Here is a 20996-nt window from a genome sequence, read left to right as displayed (position 1 = left end):
GGATGATGTCTTGGCATGTCAAGCCCGACACGGACCCCAAGATCTCTCAGATCTTCCATGCTGCCAAGAGTCTTACCATTTATATTATACCCCCATAGTCTCTCCCTCCTGCTTTGTTCATCCCCATCTTATCAGGTTTCTGCTCTCCCACCTAGTTTACAATCGAATTCCAGTTCTTACATAGAGCGAGACCTTCGTCTTTGTTAAAATTGTTTTTCTCCAGATTTATTTCAATGGCTTCCTTTACCAGGCGGTCCTGAAAGCCATTGGCACAGTATGGTAATTAACTACTTATAATGCTTGGGCTTATTAAGGGTTTTAGAAGATTTTATATAACACCCAACATCTCAATAATGCATCATTACTGATTGTATGCATCTTTCTCACATACAAATGCAATCCTGGAACTTTATTAGTCCAGACCTGGAAACTTGGTTCAGCTGGAAATTATGTTTTTCATTTGCTTTGTCTCATTTGGGTGTGATTGCTCTGAAATGTTTGAGGGCTGTTCTTGCCATATTCGTAGTGGTTAGCACAAATCTTTACAGTACAAGCGGCCCTGGTTCAATTCCCGCCACTCTCTATAAGGAGTTTGTACGTTCTCCGCGTGACCCTGTGAGTTTCCTTCGAGTGCTCCAGTTTCTTCCCGAAGTCCAAAGGCGTACCAGTTTGTAGGTTAATTAGTTATTGTAAACAGTCCCGGGGATTAGGCTATGGTTAAATCAGGGGGTTGCAGGGTGGCATGGCTCAAAGAGCCAGAAGGACCTGTTCTACACCTTATTTCAATAAATAAATAAAGTATAAAAAACTTGACATATGCATTTTGATTAAAACATCAACATGAGTTTTTTATGTGCACCTTTATAATGTGAATTTAAGTGGCTTACTAAGACTGACTAAAAACTAGAAGTCTCATCCATATTTTTTTTAAAACCTGAATTGCTTGCAATTCCCTCCTGTTGTCACCTGAATTTCCATCTATGCTCACCTCTTGCCTGAAATGATTGATATCCTCAACACACTTGATAGGTGTAATTAGAAAAGGGCAGAATATTCCACTTCTAATGCACCAGCAAAAGCCATCTTTAGAATTGCAAAATTGGAGTGTCCAAACTGAGAGTCTGCTGCAGAATCTTGCTGTGATCTGGAGATACTATTCATTCAGAATCCTTACATAGGAATATTCTAGAATATACACTCAGTGGCCACTTCATTAGATACCTCCTGTACCTAGTAAAGTGGTCACTGAGTGTACTTCCATGGTTTTCTGCTGGTGTAGCCCATCCATTTCAAGGTTTGACACATTGTGCATGCAGAGATGCTCTGCTACACACCACTGTTGTGGTTATTTGCATTAATGTCACCCTCCTATCAGTTTGAACCAGTCTGGCCATTCTCCTCTGACCTTTCTCATTAACAAGACACTTTCACCCACAGAACTGCTGCTCACTGGAATTTTTTCTTTAATTTTTCACACCGTTCTCTGTAATATCTAGAGATAGTTGTGTGTGAAAATCCCAGAAGATCAGAAGTTTTTGAGACATTCAAAACACCCCATCTGGCACCAACAATCATTCCACAGTCAAAGTCACATTTCTTCCTCATTAAAAGGTTTCAAAGGTACATTTAATGTCAGAGAAATGTATACAATATACATCCTGAAATGCTTTTTCTTTGCATGAAAACAGAGGAGTGACCCAAACAATGAACGACAGTTAAATGTTAAAACCCCAAAGACTCCCCTAGCTCCCCTCCCTCCCATGAGTAAGTGGCAGCAAGCAAAGATCCTTCCTCCCCACACCGGCAAAAAAAATCAGCATCGGCACCCACCACCAAGCACTCAAGCATGAGCAAAGCAACAGCAAAGACACAGACTTGCAGTTACACCAAAGCCTTCCCGTTTCACCCGGTATTCAACATACCACAGGCTCTCTGTCTCCCTAATAAGGGAGAAAGAGATGTCTCTGTTTCGCAGTGAGAGGGGAGACATAACAAACAACTCACTGGTTTACGATGTTAAAAGTCCGTTGCATCACTTTTTCCGAGCTCTGTGCCCAGAGATCTCGGGTCTCCGAGCCCACAGCCTTAGATCCTCCATCTCCCACGACACACCGGTCTCCTGCTGTGACAGCAACCTTTGAACTCCCACGCCCCCCCCCCCCCCCCGTCTCCAGAACCATGAAATCTCAGCCCTCTGAAGGTGAGCTGAGCTCTTAGGTTGAGCCCTTAGCGTGCCAAACAACGGCCAGGCGTGAAACCCCGAGAGCGGGTCTCATTCCTGCAGAGAACCGTAGTCAGTGTGTAACTCCAGGTCAGGGTCTTCAAAAGGACCCTGAAAGGGAAAAATAGAGATATTGAAGATGGAAATAGAGCTGTTTCCGAAGATGCAAGCAAAGGATTCGCCGTTAGGTGCCATTAATCCTCCTAAGCTCTTCCTCCTTTTACTGATGTTTGGTCTGAAGAACAACTGAACCTCTTGACCATGTCTGCATGCTTTCATGTATAGAGCTGCTGCCATATGATTGGCTGATTAGATATTTGCATCAGCAAGCAGGTGTACCTAATAAAGTATCCACTGAGTGTATGTATGGATGGAGATGGATTTTATGAATGTGGACCTAAAGCGTGAGACTTAATCTCCTCTGAAAGTGAGTCAAGTATATTTCAGGCACAGTCTCAAGTGTGTTTTATAATGACAGGTTAGAAAATAACAGACCCTGTCATTTTCTGTGAGATGATTCTGTTGAGAAGAGCTTAGAACTAATGTAAGGATAGATTTTAGTTCACTATAGGGACCTTTGTTGTAATTATCTTGCTATTGTTACCCTCCAGAAGATGGGAGGCACACCAACTAAAAATAGCCTCTTTCTTAGTCTAATTACTGAATTATTAATGTTCTTTTTATTTGGAGCGGTACAGAGCGGTACCAAGGGTCAAATCCCGCCACTGCCTGTAATGAGTTTGTATGTTCTCCCGGTTACCACATGGGTCTCCTCCGGGTGCTCCGGTTTCCTCCCACATTCCAAAGATGTACTGGTTGGTAGGTTAATTGGTCATTGTATATTGTCCCATGATTAGGCTAGGGTTAAATTGGGGGTTGCTGGGCAGCGTGGCTCGAAAGGCAGGAAAGGGCCTATTCCACGTTGTATCTCAATAAATAAATAAATATAAAGACGTTATTACACTGAACTTGGCCATTGCAGCAAACATAAAAAAGTAGAGATGATTGAGTAGTTCCCTTGCCAGACCAGCTCTGTGACCATGCTGCTGTCACTGACAGGGATTAATTTTGTGCACATAACTTGAATGCAGTCACCGTCCACTCACTGTGGTTTTTGTCAAAAATTGCTCTGCTTTTGTTGACAGAATTACTGTAATTCCTGCTCACACTGTACTTCAAAGTTTGCTCTTTGAGTAAGTTTTTTTCCCCTGCAGTGCTTTGTACTGTTTCCTGTTAGTCATTCATCCCACCCCTCCTCCAACCTGTGGGCTAATGCATTGTCGTCAATGAATGACCTGTGAAATACATTACACAGTTGGACCATATTTATTGCAAGGACAGTACAAGTGGAATGGGTCATCTCACCAGAAGGGGCTACGTTGGGGTTTACTGCGCCTGACTTGGGGAATGATCAAAACTCTCAGAAAGGAATTCTAATCACTAGATTTAGAATAGTCCTGCATCACAGAGAACAGACACACAAGAAGTGAAATTGCTCTCTGCTCAGTTTGTGTAGTTCACACACACACACACACACACACACACACACACACACACACACACACACACACACACACACACACACACACACACACACACACACACACACACACACACACACACACACACACACACACACCTGGTGTATTCATCTTTTTCTGTCGAGTTAAACCTCAAGTCAAGTTTATTGTCATTTCGACCATAGACTGCTGGTACCGAACACAGTAAAAATGAAACAACGTTCCTCCAGGACCCTGGCGCTACATGAAACAACACAAAACTACACTGGACTATGTGAGACAGCACAAGGCTACACTAGACTATGTAAAACAACATAAAAACTGCACTAGACTACAGACCTGCACAGGACAACATAAAGTGCACAAAACAGCTGCCGCTCATGAGCTTTGTGCATTCTTACCACAAGTCATCATTGAAGAAATGCTGCACTGTCTTTCAAATGAAATATTCAACCCAAAATCCATCTTCCCCCTCTGGTGACCCGGTGAACGTAACAGATTTCACAGCCTTGTGTTGAAGGAGACTAGAGAAGTTTATCTCCAGGGTCCTGGTCATAATTATCCTTCAATTCACTGCACAGTACAGTACATTTTTAGTAATTATCGCAATGTTGCTTATCACAGCTTTTGTGTACAAACTGACAGTGTTACCAACATCACAACACTTAAAGCTATTTAATTGACCTTAAAGCATTTTGAAATATCTTGAAAGGGACGTTGCTTCCACTTATAAATGGAATCCTCTATTCCTCCTTCAGAGTCTTTTTTTTGTAATTTATTTTTTATTGAAGTTCATCATCAAACATTTCCATAAGGTGTAATTCAGCTACTGTACATATAGATCATATATTCATGTTTGCCACAAATCTCCACATAATATTTATCTGAGGTATACACTTATAGAAAATTTAAATGCTGACCAACTCTCTGTATCCGTTACTCAGCACCTCTCACACATCCCATCATCTTCACGCTGGTGGCCATTACCCTGGCTACACATTGAAATTTAATTAACTGGCGTTTTTTGAGGTAATCATTACAGGATCATGTGGGATCCAAAACATTTCTGAAGAACTCAGATATGAAATCGGGCTGTCACCCACTTAAAAACAAGAGATTCTGCAGATGCTTTAAACCTTGAGCAACACACACAAAATGCTGGTCCAACAGCACCTAGGAAGGAGAAAAAGCAGCACATAAGTGCCTCTGGTTTCTTAGAAGTTTGCATAGGTTTGGTGTGTCATCTAAAACTTTAACAAACTTCTATAGATGCACAGTGGACTGGTTGGATCAAGGCTTGTTAAGGAAACACCAATGCCCAAGAATGGAAAAATCTTCAGGAAGTGACGGATGCAACCCAGTTCATCCCAGGCAAAGCCCTCCCACCATTGAACACATTTACAAGGAGCCCTGCCACAAGAAAGCAGCATCCATCATCAAGGGCCCTCATCATCCAGGCCATGCTCTCTTACCAGAGGGTAACAGGTACAGGAGCCTTAGGTCCCACACCACCAGTTTCAGGAACAGTTATATTTACCCTACATTCATCAGGCTGCTGAACCAGTGTGGATAACTTCACTCACCTGAACTCTGAACTGATTCCACAACCTCTGAACTTACTTCAAGGGGTCTACAGCTCAGGTTCTCAGTACTATACATTTACTATTTATGTTTTATATTTGCACAATTTGTCTTCCTTTGTACATTTGTCAGTTTTTTATTGGTTTTATTCTGTTTCTTAGTTTTCCTTTAAAATGAATCTCAGGGGAGTATATGGTGAAATATACATACTTTGCTAATAAATTTGCTTTGAACTTCTACGTTTTGGGCCCAAGACCCTGCTTCAGGACTGGACCCTCTGTAGATGCAGCCTGACTTGCTGAGTTCCTCCAGCATTTTGTTTGTGTAACCCACTTAAGATTTTTGACCCTTTCTGTGATGCTGTAAACCTTGATTGAAATTATAATTCGAGAGGTGTGTTTGCCTGCTAAATGAAGGAAAATGTAACCATGTATACTTTTCGTTGCTCCTCTGTGATTGAGCGTGTAAGGGGATGTTGGCAGCTGGGAAGGAGTGCATGTTGCCTGCATTAGCATCAGAAACTGGCTGGAACAATAGTGGGCCTGGAGTACTAAGTAGCAATGAAAGGCTCACAGCCACTCACATCTCCTTGTGAGCACCAGAGAACCTTCTTTTATATAGCAATACACTCCATTCATTTACAGATGCCTAATCCACTTTAATGAAATGATGTCTATTTACATATTAAGCAAACAAGAAAACAAAAGACTTTTCAATTCAGTTTCAGAATACAATTCACTTAATGGATTTCTGTTTAAAGTTGCTGTTCTTTTCCTCTCAAATGTATTATCACTTTTGTTTTCTTCTCCAAGAACTTGGGATGGGTACATACCAGGGCGCAGGAGTGTCAAGGCAGATGGAAGGTATGTCCAAAGGGCATGTTTCTTGCACGCAGAACTGCTGTCCAGGTGGTAGAAAGTGTCATTGAATTGGCTAAATCTGCTGTGAAGTTTTCAATTAGCTAAGGTCTCAGGACAGGAAATTACTAACTGTATCTGAAAAGGCTGAATCTGTTCCCATAGTCAGCAAGCGGCCTCTGAGGCACTGGAGATACTCTGAAGGTCGAGCAGCATCTATGAAATGGAAATGAATTACAGTATCAATGTTTCCGGTTGAAACCTTGTGCTGATGCAGGGTATCAAACAGAAACGTCGACAATTCCATCACTCCCACAGAGTTCCAGCACCTGCAGTCTTTGGGGGAACTGGCAAAGCAGTCTGTCACAACCTTGTCGTTATCAAGTCAGACAAATTAGGAGAATGGGCAAAGAAGTGGCAGATGGAATATGGTGTAGGAAAGTGTATGGGCATCCACTTTGGTTGAAAGAATAAAGGCTATTTTCTAAATGAGGAAAAAAACTCAGAAATCAAATGTGGAAAGGGACTTGAGACTCCTCGTGCAGGATTCCATAAAGGTTAACTTGCAGGTTGGGTTGGTGGTGAGAAAGGCAAATGCAATGTTAGCATTCATTTCGAGAGGACTGGAACATAAAAGCAAGGTTGTAATGCTGAGGCTTTATAAGGCATTGGTCAGGTCTCACTTGCCGTATTGGGAGCTTTTTTTGATCTAAGAATGGATGTGCTGGTATTGGAGAGGATCCAGATGAGGTTCACAAGAATTACCCTGGAAATGAAAGGGTTAATGTGTGAGGGGCACTTGATGGCTCAGAACCTATACTTACTGAAGTTTAGAAGAATGAGGGGCAATCTCATTGAAATCTATTGAATATTGAAAGGTCTAGATGGAATGTACGTGGAGAGGATTTTTCCTATAGTGGGGTATTCTAGGACCAGAGGGCACCACCTCAGAATAGAAAAATCTGCCTTTAGAACAGAGATTAGGAGGAATTTCTTAAGCCAGATGGTGGCAAATTTGTGGACTGTATTGCCACAGATGACTGTGGAGGCCAGGTCATTGGATAGATTTAAAATGGAGGTTGATAGGTTCCTGATTGGTAAAGGCATAAAAGGTCACAGGGAGAAGGCAGGAGAATGAGGTTGAGAGGGATAAATAATTATCCAGGATGGAATGGTGGAGTGGACCCAATGGGCTGAATGTCCTAATTTTGCTTTAAGTCTTAAGGTCTGATGGTCTCATTACCAGACAAAAGTATAAAATTCTCAGCTGACATTATAATGTATCTCAGATCTGTCAGAAGTGCTGTCTTTCAGACAAGATGTCAAACAAAAGCCCTGCCTGCACTTGTAGTGATTCAGTTAATGTTAGGGTTTAGTGAGTTGGGCATACTACAATGGCACTGGAAGCATGGCGACTCTTGTGGGCTGCCTCCAGCATAATCCTTGCTCTGTGTTGGTTATTGACACAAATAATGTGTTTCACTGTATGCTTTTATGTATAACTAAAGCTAATCTTTAAAGGTAGTTTGAAAGAGGCACTACTTTCAAATATGACAAATGTTATCTTTAGTATATCGGAGAATGTTTATCCCTTGTCTATTAAAATTGAAAGAGAGAAATTTGATTTGCATCTTTTGCTGTTCGAAAAATGTTCGTCTTGTTTTCTCCATTGTAACTGTCTTCAACAGAGCCCTGAAGAAGAGTCTTGGCCTGAAACGTCAACTGTTTACTCTTTTCCATAGACTCTGCCTGACCTACTGAGTTCCTTCAGCATTTTGTATGTGCTGCTTTGGATTTCCAGCATCTGCAGGCTTTCTTGTGCACAAGTGATTGATGGTCCCTGGGACATTATGATAAAAACACAACAAATGCTTCTTCTTTTCTCATTAGTATCCTGCCATCTGACTCAAAAGCACCTTCCAGCTTCAGGGTGACTTTGAGCTTTATTCCCCAGTGGAATAGCTTGTGAACTAAATTTCACCTAAGCACTAGACTAAAATGTAACTGTGTGCTGTGCTCCACCCATCTCTGAAGGTGTTTCTTCATTTCCGCCCCACTGCCACTTTTCACCTGAAGCACCTGTGACATCAAACAAATAGTGCCTCGTATTTTTTGACATGAACACTGGATCCAGAAATGTGACCAGGCATCTGCAATGGAATTCGCCTCGTTAAATTGACATCTGTAAACAAGTGAAGGATTTACTCTCCAAAGTGTTCTTAAAGGACGCCACTTTAGGAAAAATGCCTCTTTTGTCGAGACAAAAGGCAGGGAAAAGAGTTGGAGATCAGACAAAATTAACTTTCACAGCATAGCCATGTTCCGTACCTCCTCCCATTTATGACCATTTTAATAATAGAAGCAGAAGCCACTGCGAAGGCCAAGTCATTGGGTATATTTAAGGCAGAGGTTGATAGATTCTTGTTTGGTTGGGGCATGAAGGGATATGGGGAGAAGGCAGGAGATTGGAGCTGAGAGGGAAAATGGATCAGCCATAATGAAATAGCAGAGCAGAGCAGAGCAGACTCGATGGGCCAAATGGCCTAATTCTGCTCCTAAATCTCATGGCCTTATGGACTGAAATAAACAGCTTCCTATTTTAAAGGAATATCAAAAAGGGAAAGTCTTCATATACTCCACTCCCCCAGAGAGAATGCAGGAAACGTAAGCAGAATTAGACCAGTTAGTCCCCAACGTCTGCTCCATCATTCCATCAGATTGCCGTTGAAGTTATACCTCAATGACACTCTCCTGCACTACCCTCAAATCCCTTAATATCCAAAAGTGTATAAATCTCCACCTTGAGGGAGGTGATAGGCAGGAGAGGAGAAGGGTAAGAAGGGAACCAGAATGGGAAATGGAAAAAGAAGAAGACAAGAGAAATTATCAGAAGTTAGAGAAAGCTACGTTCATGCCAATAGGTTGGAGTCTAGCCGGACGGAATATGAGGTGTTGCTCGTTGGGGCCAAATGGACTAACTTAACTTCTGTTTCTTGTGCTCTCACTGGGTGCACATCAACCACCCTTCTTACACTAGGTTGCTGATTGTAGCAACATAATGCAGAGGTTAGTCCCAGGAATATTCCAGCCGCCACCCCCCCCCCCCCCCATGCAAAGGGATAGATGGACAGTTGCCTATTCATTGAATATTCAAGAGTCATTTCAGTGGTGGCTACTGAGACCCTTCGCATCTCCACTTCTTTAGACGTGAGCTCCTTCTCAAACTGAAAGAAGTCAGTCATGTACCATATAAAATAACCGAGGAGGATAAAATAACTCTCTGGTGTGTGTGGAACTTGTTCTGGTCCAACCCAAATAATGATTTCACAATACACAAGCCCTGTCTGCACTGAGAGTATTATGGGCAGGGACTGAATCAGTTCCAGATTGGTAGTTGCAGTAAGTACTATCTTATTTTAGGAAAATTTTATTCTTAAGTTCCTTGAGCTCTACTGGCAATGACAAGTAGGAGCAAGTCCACGTGGTGCATCCTGGGTGTGTTCTTGAGGTAGATGATGGATCAGGAAAACATCTACCAGCACTGGTTCTGCTCCACACTGGAGCAGTCATAGCACTCACTGAAAGGTAAGCAATCTTGGACTGCGGCAAGGTGAGTAGTAGGTCCCATCCATTCCTGTTGCCACGGCTTCTGTCCCTTCTGACTGTGCTCTATTCCACTCGCCTTCTTGTGCCTCCTTTTTTCAATATTCTCACCGCTGACTGACCAAGCAACTGTCATCTTATTTCAGATCAGAATTAGCCTGAACCAGTGTGGACAACTTCATTCACCTCAACTCTGACATCATATACAAACTATGGATCATAAAACTCATGCTCCCAGCATTACTTATTTACTATTATTTGGTCCTTTTCATAATTTCATAATTTGTCTTCTTTTGTTTGTCAGTCCTTATTTCTGTGTAGTTTTTCATTGATTTTATTGTATTTCTTTGTTCTACTGTGAATGACTGCAAGAAAGTGAATCAGGTATATGGTAAGATATATGTACTTTGAAGTTTGAATGTCACTAGTTAAGCGTGGCTGATTGATTCTGCAAAAGGGGTTGGGAGAAGGGGTCAGACACATAAAATGGAGATATCAGCTTAGAAGCTTGTTGAGAGAAAGGTCTCGGCTCGAAACATCGACAACGCTTCTCCCTATAGATGCTGCCTGGCCTGCTGTGTTCTACCAGCATTTTGTGTGTGTTGTTGTTCGAATTTCCAGCATCTGCAGATTTCCTCGAGCTTGTGGAGAGCTCAGTTTCAGAAGGAGCCACGATTAGGAGGCAGGACCGGCAAGGGAGGGCTGGTGGAAAGTTTATGATGAAGTTTAAGGTCACTGGGACAACTGCTACCTGTGGTCATTCAAATTGAGACTGGGATAGCATTTCTCTCAAGAGTAGGATTGTCCTAATCAAATAGTCATTTTGAGTCAGGCCTGTTCCAATCTATAAAAGGCCATTGCCTTCTTTCCTATACAAAATATTCAGTTGTAACATTTATCAAAATATTCTTTTCAAACTCACTCATTAGATGCAAGTGTCAAGCCATCTGGCTTATCCACATGGTAAGATAACCACAGTGCCTCAGTCCCTTCACCCCAATATCTGCTACTTGACATCATATAAGTGGTATTGGCTACAGCTCCTCAGGATTTATAAATGCATGCAGTGGTATGATACATTTTGTGGCCAAAGCATTGTCTGAAGCTTCAATGCAAGATGCTGCGTAAAAATAGCTGCTTTTATTTTTATTTTAATAGTCATGTATTTTGACCTGGGTTCTGCATATCACTGCAAGAAATATCAGAATTGACCAGGTCATGTCATCTAAGTCTGATACCCAAGACTGAATTTATTAGGCTGGTGTACTGATTATCACAGTTATACATAATGTAATTGAAATTAGTTTCTGGAAAACTAATGCATTTGTGTCCTGATGAAGGGTCTCGGCCCGAAAAGTCAACTGTACTTCTTCCTATAGATGCTGCCTGGCCTGTTGTATTCCACCAGCGTTTTGTGTGCGTTCCTTAATGCATTTGGTTGTAGTTTGTGAGGCAATAGTATTACTGAAGTATCAAAATCATTCTGAGAAGATGGGAAGCCAGAGGAAAAGATAATGGGATTCCTTCGCACCGTAAGAAGTAATCACAAGAGAGTCATAGAGTACTAAAGCACTTCTGCCCATCTACTCCATGCTAACCCAATTTTATGCCCATCTTACTGCACCGGGACCATATCTCCATATCGCTCCAAACTCCACCCATCCATGTACCTGTCCAAACTCCTCTTAAATGTTACAATTGAACACATATCTACCACATCTGCTGGAGGCTTGTACCACATTCGCAACATCCTCTGAGTGAAGGTTTCCCTTCAGATTCCCCTTAAATATTTCATCTTTCACCATCAACCTATGACCTTTAGTTCGAGTCTCACCCAGGTTGAGAGGAGAACTACTTGCTTATATTTACCCTATCTGTACCCCACATCATTTTGTATATCTCTATAAGATCTCCCTGCATCCTCCTGCACTCCAGGGAATAAAGTGCAAACCCATTCAACCTTTCCCTGTAACTCAAGTTCTGAAAACCCGCCCTGTATATGTTCTCTGCACTCTTTCAAGCTTACTGATCACTTTCCTGTAAGTAAATGTCTGAATAGCACACAATATTCTAAATTCAGCTTCACTAATGTCTTATACAACTTAAGCATAATATCCTAACTCCTGTACTCAGCACCCTGATTGATGCAGGCTAATGTATTAAAATCTCTCTTTATGTCCCTATCTACCTGTGATGGTGGTGAAGTTTGCATGCATGGAGTGAAATTCCAACTATGTCTAACACATGCAAGATTATTCTAACGTTCTGTAACTTCACAAGACAACATTTAGAAAGGATACATTTGCCGATGAGTATGGAGTGACGTCCACCATGGATCGCAGCTCCCCACATTCAGACTTTATGTGAGAAAGATTGAGATTCTCTGGCGGCTTTTGCAGGAAACCTGGATACAACTGATGGGCTGTGTGGTGCGAGGTAACCTTTGACCTCAGTTTGACAGTGTCCCATGAAAGGCAAGTTGGCTTAGAAGCAACATTGTCTTTTGCAGTTACAGTGAAGGTATGTCCCATGCAATTCTGCATGTTGTATCTCAAAATGGGGTCAGGCAATTCAGTCAGAGACATCTGGGGGTCCAGGACCAATGTTAATGGTGGTTTGTTATGTGGCATTTGACAGCCCTGTTTAATAATTGGACCAACTAGATTAGATTGGTCTTGGGGTGACTTTCTCACCACCAGTGGTATTGCTTCCGTCTGATCGTGAGCTTGGATGGTACACGGGTTTTGACAGTTGTCGAAGTACTGATGCATCACTGGATCTGGGGGACACTGGAAGTCATGGCTCGGCATCCTCAGGTTTGTATTACCATTTTGTGGGGTGCTCTTGGATCTGGAGACCGGCAAGCTTTGGAATGACTGAGAAGAAGTGGGGGAAGGTGTTACAGAGAACAACTGTACGGCCGAGTCTACGATGTGAGCCACCGCATTGGTCAGCTCATATTTCAGAGATTCTGCGAGATATCCACTCTCCACTAAAGAGAAACCATAATTGTTACAACGGTTGAATTTTTTGTCCACATCACAATGCTTACTTGCTTCCTTTCCTGTTTCTTTCTCGTGGCTAATTGTCTGAATGTGGTCAATACAGGGACTCTGGTCCATGTCTGGAAGGTCGCTGTGATACTTTTCCATGGTATTTTCTCCGTACTCAGTACTAGCCAAATGGAAACAGGAGTCAGATGTGTCCTCTTGGTCCTCATGCTCTGATTCACTGGTATCGTATACCTGGAAGAACTTTTCCTGAAGTTCATGAAGCCTTCCCTGCATTTCCTGGAGCTGCTGCTTCAGCCTATGGCACTCCTCTCTCCTAAGCCTCTTCAGGGACGAAACTAGTCCAGGGCTCTTCCTGGGATCCTCCCCCTGCTGTTGCTGCTGCTGCTGTGGGAGCCTCTGCTTCCGTTTGTTCTCTTTGCACAGGTTCAGACTTCCTTGCCTTTGACCCCCCTCCCTCTCGAGTTCACTGTGGTGAAGGCTGTCACTCGGAGAACTGTTCATCCCTCGGATGATGTTCTCTACTCTCGCCCTCTTTGCTTGTAAATGTTCGTTGAACAATCGATCCCCTTCACCCGGGTTTGTTGAGTGATGCTGAGCGAAAGACGAGCCAGGATCCTGCCCGCCATCTTTCGAGAAGTTACTGTTGCTCTCCTCTTGAAATGAGTTGACAGTGGAGCGGGACAGGTTCTTTGCAGAGAAGATTAGCTCATGACTGGTTGAGTTCTTCTTCTTGGAGGATTTCTCCAGGAACTGCGAAATAATATCCCTGCTGGAGTAGGATGACGTTGGATCTTCAAAGGTGTTCCTTTTCAGGTGCGCACGAAGTGGATTTGTCTGACTTCCCTCCACGTAGCCATTGTTGGAATTGCTTGAATTCTGTTCGGGTACGTTGGGGTTCATTGCATAAGCTGAGGGTTCTCCACCTTGCCTAGGGACGCAATGATTAAAGGGAGTTCTGACTTGCAAGTTGAAGCTTCTTTGTACAGGCTTCAAGGACAGGAGAGATGAACTGTGGTATTCCTGCATTGCCACAGATTCAAGCGCTATTGATACATCCTTTCAAAGTCAGGAAGAGGAAGACCAGGAGACCTGAATAGTTTAAAAAGAAAGTTATTTTCTTAGAGAATGTATTTTTCATTTACATCAACTACCTCACAAATATCAAGACTATTCAAGCTAACAAGTCTGAACTGAGGTCACACCCAGTCTTCTTCCTGAATTTCTTGTTGGAATGTTAGTAGCCAACATGAAGATTTTGAACACTCTTGCAATTGAACTATGCCTATCCAATCTTAAAGAATTCTACCAGGTCATCACTTCAGTCCTCACTTTTATTAAGAGTCAGAGGCATGGAGAGATACAGAAACAGGCCCTACAGGTCTCAGAGTCCATGGCCACCTTCAAACATCTGTTTTCACTAATACAAGCAGGAGTACAGGAGCCTTAGGTCCCACACCACTAGGGTCAGGAACAGTTATTACCCTTCAACCATCAGGCTCCCTGAACCAGGGTAGTTAACTTCACTCACCTCAACACTAAATTGATTCCACAACTTATGGACTCACTTTTAAGGATTCTATAACTCATGTTCTCAGTACTTAATATTTATTCCCTTACTTATTTATCTATCATTTATTTATTATTATTTGTTTTTCATTGATTCTATTATATTTCTCATTCTACTGTGAATGCCTGCAAGAAATGAGTCTCAGGGTAGTTTCTGGTGACATGAACATACTTTAACAATAAAATTTCTTTGAACTTTGTACACTAATCTTACATTAATCTGCAACCTTTCTTCCTGCTGTGGCTTTTCCTGTTCCGTATTCTCCTTGTGGATTATTCCGTACCTGTATAGACACCATTATATTCATTATACAAAATGAAAATCAGCTGATAGAAATTGTCATCTCAGTTGTTTACAATGAACAACTGTATAATAATTCTGCTGGTGAAATTCAATTCCTTTGATTTCTAGCTCTGGAACCTTGTGGTAAATTTTGCAAAAAAAGGTCTTGAGTTTACACAGGAGAAGCCAATTAAAAATACACAGGCCAAGTCAGAATGAGGTTTAATATCACCAGCATACGATGTGAAATTTGTTAACTTTGCAGCAGCAGTAAATAGTAATGTAGAAAAAAAACACAGTGTGTATATACTTTTATATAAATGTAAGTGTTAAATTAAGTAAGTAGCGCAAATAAAAAAGGAAACAAACTAAGTTGTGAGGTAGTTTTGCACACAAATTGCTGGAGGAACTCGGCAGGCCAGGCAGCATCTAGGAACAGAGTACAGTCAACATTTGTACTCTTTTCCATAGATGCTGCCTGGCCTGCTGAGTTCCTCCAGCATTTTGTGTGTGTTGCCCGGATTTGCAGCATCTGCAGGTTTTCTCATTTGTGAGGTAAAGTTCATGGGTTCAATGTCCATTCAGAAATTGGATGGCAGAGGGATAGAAGATATTCCTGAATCATTGAGTGTCTGCCTTCAGGCTTCTATATCTCCTTCCTCATGGCAACAATGAGAAGAGGGTGTGTCCTGGGTGATGGGTGTCCTTAAAGATGGACATCACTTTTCTGAGGGACCACTCCTTGAAAACGTCCTGGATACTATGGAGGCCAGTGCCCATGATGGAGCTGACTAATTTTACAAATCTCCGCAGCTCACTCCGATCCTGTGCAGTATTCCCCCACCCCCACCCTCGCCCCCCCTGCAAACCAGGTACCAGATGGTGATGCAGCCAGGGGTATACAGGGGTATCACTGGGTATACATAAAGCAGAGGTTGATAGTCAGGCTGACAACAGTTATGGGGAGAAGGTGGGAAAAAGGGGTTGACAGGAATGGTAAACCTACCACGATGGAAAGGTGGAACAAACTCGAAGGGGTGAATGGCCTAATTCTACTCCTTTGTCTTCTGGTCTTAAATAAGGGAAAAGGAATTTTATAAATTTAGGTGCCATGCCAAATGATAGAATATTACAACTATAGTAAAAGAAGAAAGCAGGCTTGCAAACAGGACAGGAGAGGATTAATGAGCATGTGGTCCTTGGTTCAGCAGAGAATCAGTTTCCCTTTTGAGCATGTAATCCCTGGCTGTGTGTGTTCAACTGATGAACTCTGGAATTCTTCTATCTCAGAAAGAGAGCAATACTTGGCCAATGGATAGTAGCCCCTCTAATCACACTTTTTGTAGAGGAAGCTCCACTCAGCACTTTCTGCAGGACCTGGTTATGATGTAATGCAATGGAACCAAACAATGCTGTGCCCCAGAATTCTTTGCTATGGTCAACAGTACAAACAAAAAGGAGTTTAATTCCCCTCGAATTGCCACACTAGTGCAGATTTCATTTTCAACCCACTTTATAACAGCTTTTCTAACTCCTCTTCAATGTCAATTTCTTGTTTGCCAAGTGCAACCTTCTACCAAATTGATCCTGATGCCATTAAGATGCTTGTGCTTGACTTAGTGACACTCATCAAGCAAGTGTCATAAGTGAGTCAAATTGTTTATTGTCATTCTTCTGTACACGAGTGTAAAGGAGAACAAAATGATTGTTGCTCCAGATCTGATGCAGTATCAAACACACAACAAGCATAAAGAACACCATAAAAACACAATAAATATAAATACATGAGATTAACTGATATATATTGACTGATTGTATGTACTGTACATAAAGTGTGCTAGGTACAGGAAATCCTTGTCCTTTTCCTTGAATGCGAAATTACTGTATTTCTTTTGCTTTGATAGACAGAAGATTACAAACTTAACCACCCACAGCCCTCTTGTTCAAAACTCATCCTAATGTGCAGCTGTTTAAAATGCATTTTCCACTGATTTCAATATAAATGCTTGAGGCTCATCTTACTCTCAGCTAACATACCCTGTTTATCGAATGTGTACTGTTCAGTAGACAAAAGTCCTCAGTGAATTCCTCAGCTTTATTGTGATGTGGTGCCAATTAAACTTACCCTGAATGTCATTTTAGACAAGCCAAAGGAATGCACAAATTGAAAATAGTTTATTTATGGGTGATAGTCTCACAGAATACAATTTCCTGGATATAATACTTGCACCCTTCAGTTCTCTTCAAAGGGGCAAGTATCTCTCAGCATGCAAGCCACAAATTACACTTCAAATATTAATCACAATCATGCTCAGAAATAGCAGGCTTACTCCACAAAAACAGCATGCAATAGTTGGCGCTAAGTGATCTCATAGCAAATTGATCAGATCTAAGCTCCAGTTGTGATTGGCAGTGGACAATTAAGCAGTTGACTTGAAAATGAAGTTCCCAGAACATTTCCATCCTCATTGGTAACAGGGCCACTTTTAGTAGAGTCTGGTATTAAGTCAAACTCACTCATTGTCCCAATATTTTTTTCACTGCTAAATCTTACCTCCAATAAGCTTCCCTCCAGAGTGCAAGTAGTGTCTAAAACAAATGATAACTGTGCAATCTACATCACCAAGTTTCCTCCAGTACACAGATGATACTGGTGAAAACCTACTTTGAGTTCAATCTCTAAGTCACCATTGTCTTGTTCACTAGTTTTAGCCAGAGAATTGGCCTTGCACTAAGTGTTTGAAAAGCAAAGGTCTTCTACCAATCTGCCCCATTACGCAACACCGATTCCGACAGTAAAGACCATAAGGCATAGGAGCAGACGGTTCAGCCCATCCAGTCTGCTTAATCATTTGATCATGGCATCTAATTTTACATCATAATCCTATTCTCCTGCCTCCTCTCCTTAATATTTGTGGCCCAATGGTCCTAGACTCACCCACTATTGAAAGCATCCTCCTTATGTCCATTTTATCTAGGCATTTCAATATCCGCTATGTTGCAATGAGACCCCTCTCATTCTTCTGAACTCCAGTGAGTACAGGCCCAGAGGCATCTAACACTCATCACACGTTAACCCTTTAATTCCCAGGATAATTCTCATTAACTTCCTCTAGATCCTCTCTAATCTTTCTTAGATAAGGGGCCCAAAACTGCTCACAGTACTCCAAATGTGACCTGACCAATACCTTATAAAGCCTCAGCATTCATTCCTGCATTTATATTCTCATCCTTTTGAAATGAATACTAATTGCAATTGCCTTCCTTTACTGCTGATGCACCCTGTAAGTTAATCTTGAGAGAATCCTGAACTAGGACTCGCATCTTTCGCATCTCAAATTTCTGAACCTCTTTCCCATTTAGAAAATAGTAAACATCCAGAATGATCCAATGGAAAATGTGAAGCAATTTCCCATATCTTGGCAGCCACAGTGCAACTCTGACGATAAAATTAACCGTTGCCTTCAATGATGATCACAGCCTTTAGTCAATTGAAGAATTGTTTGGTTAAGAGCTCAGAGCCTGGTCTACTGCTGACCCCTGAGCTCCTGAGATATGAACCACCTGCTGCAGACACCTCAAACCCAAATAAGTAGCTCCAATTCTGTCTCCACAAAATCTTCCGAAACTACTAGTAGAAAAAACAAACCAATGTTAAACCTTGCCCAGGCCTACATCTCCAATGTTGAAGCTGAGTCATGCCCAATGAACAAGCCATGTCAGTAGCATGCTCAATACCAGAGTCGCTCAATAGACAATCTACCCCAGGCTCTGTCAAGTCTTCACATCAACAGCTGAACAGAGATAAAGGTTCAATAATGTTCTCAAGTCCTCACTGATTCCTGGGAATCACTGGCCCATGATGGACAAAGTGGAAAACTGCTCTAGGTGCATGTACGTGTATCAGGTGCATGTCACTGGGACTAGACAGAATGATAGTCTAGCACAGACCAGACAGCCAGAAGGGCCTGTTTCTGTACTGTAGTGCTATATGACTCTGAGTTTTTGGAATGGGTTGGCACTGAGATCTCAGAGTCCATTACAAAAAGCCAGCGTAAACAGCAGAAGATGCGTACCACCTCCTGATCTACTCTACCAAACATCTGCCCCCAAAAGTCACAAGGTCTGTCTCAGGAAGTTCACAGTGGGAATGGAAACAAGTCATTGTCAACCCCACCTAATGAGAGAAGATGACAGTGAAATAGAAAACTTGCCACAGCCAATGTTCCCTCTAATTTATAATGACTAGTGTAAGCAAAAAATCTTGTGCTATCCTACTTTTTGCCCAGTGACAGCAACATGTGTGCACTGAATTTTTTAAGTGGAAGTAAACCTGAAGCTATTCTAAGGATAATAAACCAGTTTGTTACTCATTTTAAAAAAGTTCAATAATACGCATCAATGAGTCTTATTGCTCACTCTCCAAATGAGATTTGCTTGCTGAATGACACCTCAAAAAGTCAAGTTTCCAGATATAACTCCAGTCTTCCCACATGCAAATTCTCCAGCAACTTTTGCATCGTGACAATACACGCAAGTAGCACCAGTTTCTGTATCGTACATAAATACTTCTCGTAGCTGCACGTTCCTGACCTCATGTACTTTTGGTGTAGCAGTTTCTACTGTTTCATTAAGGCATTCCGCTTTAAATGAACTAGCAGATCTTTTCTGCTTCACGCCCTTTGCTTCTTTGGAATTCAACATAGCGAATCAATAATTTCTTCAATAGAAACAGGATAAATAAGCCAGTTCTAAAATCTGCAGACAAATCATCGCAAACTCCACGTTGTCAACACTGTCTGCATCAGAAACCAGAAAAGGAAATGTAATTGTGTACAATCATGAAATATACTTAACATACCAACAGGGAAGAGGGTGACAACCTTTAGTGCGCTGTTTGAATTCCTTTGTGTGCTAGTAGCAAAAGAAGTGTGTGCACGCACATGTGCACACCTCAGAGGGAACATTAACCCATAACTACACCCAGCTCCACACTTGAATGATTCATATTTTCCTGCAGTAATCTGCTGTCCCAAGTCTTTTATCAATCTTCAGGACAAACTGATCTATGATTTTCTGAAATACAGCCATCCCGACAAATGGCCTTTCAAAGAACTGCTCCAATTACATCTGACATCTAACAGAAAATACTAGAAATTAGCGGAAAGAGTTAGCATTTCGGGTCAATGACCTTTCAGCAGAACAGGAAAACTAAGAGGAAACCGAGTGGATGGCCAGAGGCTCTTTTCCAGGGTGGAAATGGCTAATACGAGAGGGCATAATTTTAAGGCAATTGGAATAAAGTATAGGGGGTATGTCAGAGGTTTGTTTTTCTTTACACTGAGAGTGGTGGGTGCATGGAACGGCCAGTCTGGTTGGTGGTAGAAGATACATTAGGGATGTTGTGTATTTAGTATTTGTTATGATCCCAGCCCCCTCCTTCTTGAGAATCGCAAGATCGCTATTAATTTAGGTCTTGGACCCAGGAAATGAGAGAGAATCCTCCAGGTTTTGGAATGTGCCCTGCCCTCAGCAAGACAAAGCAACGGATTTGGCCATTGTTTCTTGGAGACACCTTTGTGGATTGCGATCCTATACTACGTGCCAGCTCTCAGGGCAACGTGGGCTGGGCTACGGAGAGAGATTGCATCATCCCAACCTGATTGACATCTGAGACCCCGTGAGTCCAGATAAAAAGAGGGGCTGTAGAGACGGCCCCTCAGACACACCAGAAGAGACGCTAGCGATCCAGTATAGCGGGCAGCCATTTGAAGGAAGCCACGTGTGTTCGGTACCCAGGCTTGGGAGCTGGTGGCTGATACCACAGAAACGAGTTTCTGTAATTAACAACGGGGAACAAACTCCCCCGACACATCGGATCGGCCTCATCCAAAGACCCGGGCAAGTTTCTCTTCTCACAAATCTCTCTCTCTCCAACCAGTGAAAACCCAGCGGTCCCCGAAGGCTAAAGCCTGCATGAACTTGAGAGACTTTTATATTTCCATCGGACAATCTTTTTACCCCTGGACAAAACGATAGAGCTACTTCTTATTGATGATTACTATACCCGCGCTTTAGATTGAGTATTGACGACGTATATTTTCTGAATGTTTGTATTAACCTTACTTTTGTGCCCCTTTATAAATAAAAACTTTTAAAAATAGTACCATCAGACTTCAACGGACCTCTCTATCTTTGCTGGTAAGTGACCCAGTTACGGGGTTCGTAACAACTTGGGGTTCTCGTCTCAGGATTTGACACCAAATTGGGAGGCCAGTGAATCGGGATTGTAAGTCAAAACTTGGATCTGGTACGCGGGTAGCCAGACGGGAAACCAGCAAAGATGGACGT

General features: G+C 42.1%; 1 protein-coding gene across 2 annotated transcripts in view; it reads right to left on the bottom strand.

Moving 5' to 3' along the window:
• prox2 (prospero homeobox 2) overlaps window positions 1-20996 on the bottom strand; it is a 79924-nt gene that overhangs the window by 40462 nt on the left and 18466 nt on the right. The window contains exons 2-3 of one of the 2 annotated variants that reach the window (XM_073039241.1): window positions 14577-14646; window positions 12083-13885 (exon numbers count right to left, since the gene is read on the bottom strand). In XM_073039241.1, coding sequence (XP_072895342.1) covers window positions 12083-13822 — 1740 coding nt within the window. In that variant the 5' untranslated portion in view covers window positions 13823-13885; window positions 14577-14646. The remainder of the gene's footprint in view (window positions 1-12082; window positions 13886-14576; window positions 14647-20996) is intronic. The other variant, XM_073039243.1, reaches the window with a different exon arrangement.

The sequence above is a fragment of the Hemitrygon akajei genome, chromosome 3 (assembly GCF_048418815.1).
Source record: "Hemitrygon akajei chromosome 3, sHemAka1.3, whole genome shotgun sequence".
In the NCBI taxonomy this organism is placed as follows: Eukaryota; Metazoa; Chordata; class Chondrichthyes; order Myliobatiformes; family Dasyatidae; genus Hemitrygon; species Hemitrygon akajei.
This window is presented reverse-complemented; position numbering and strand designations above follow the sequence as displayed.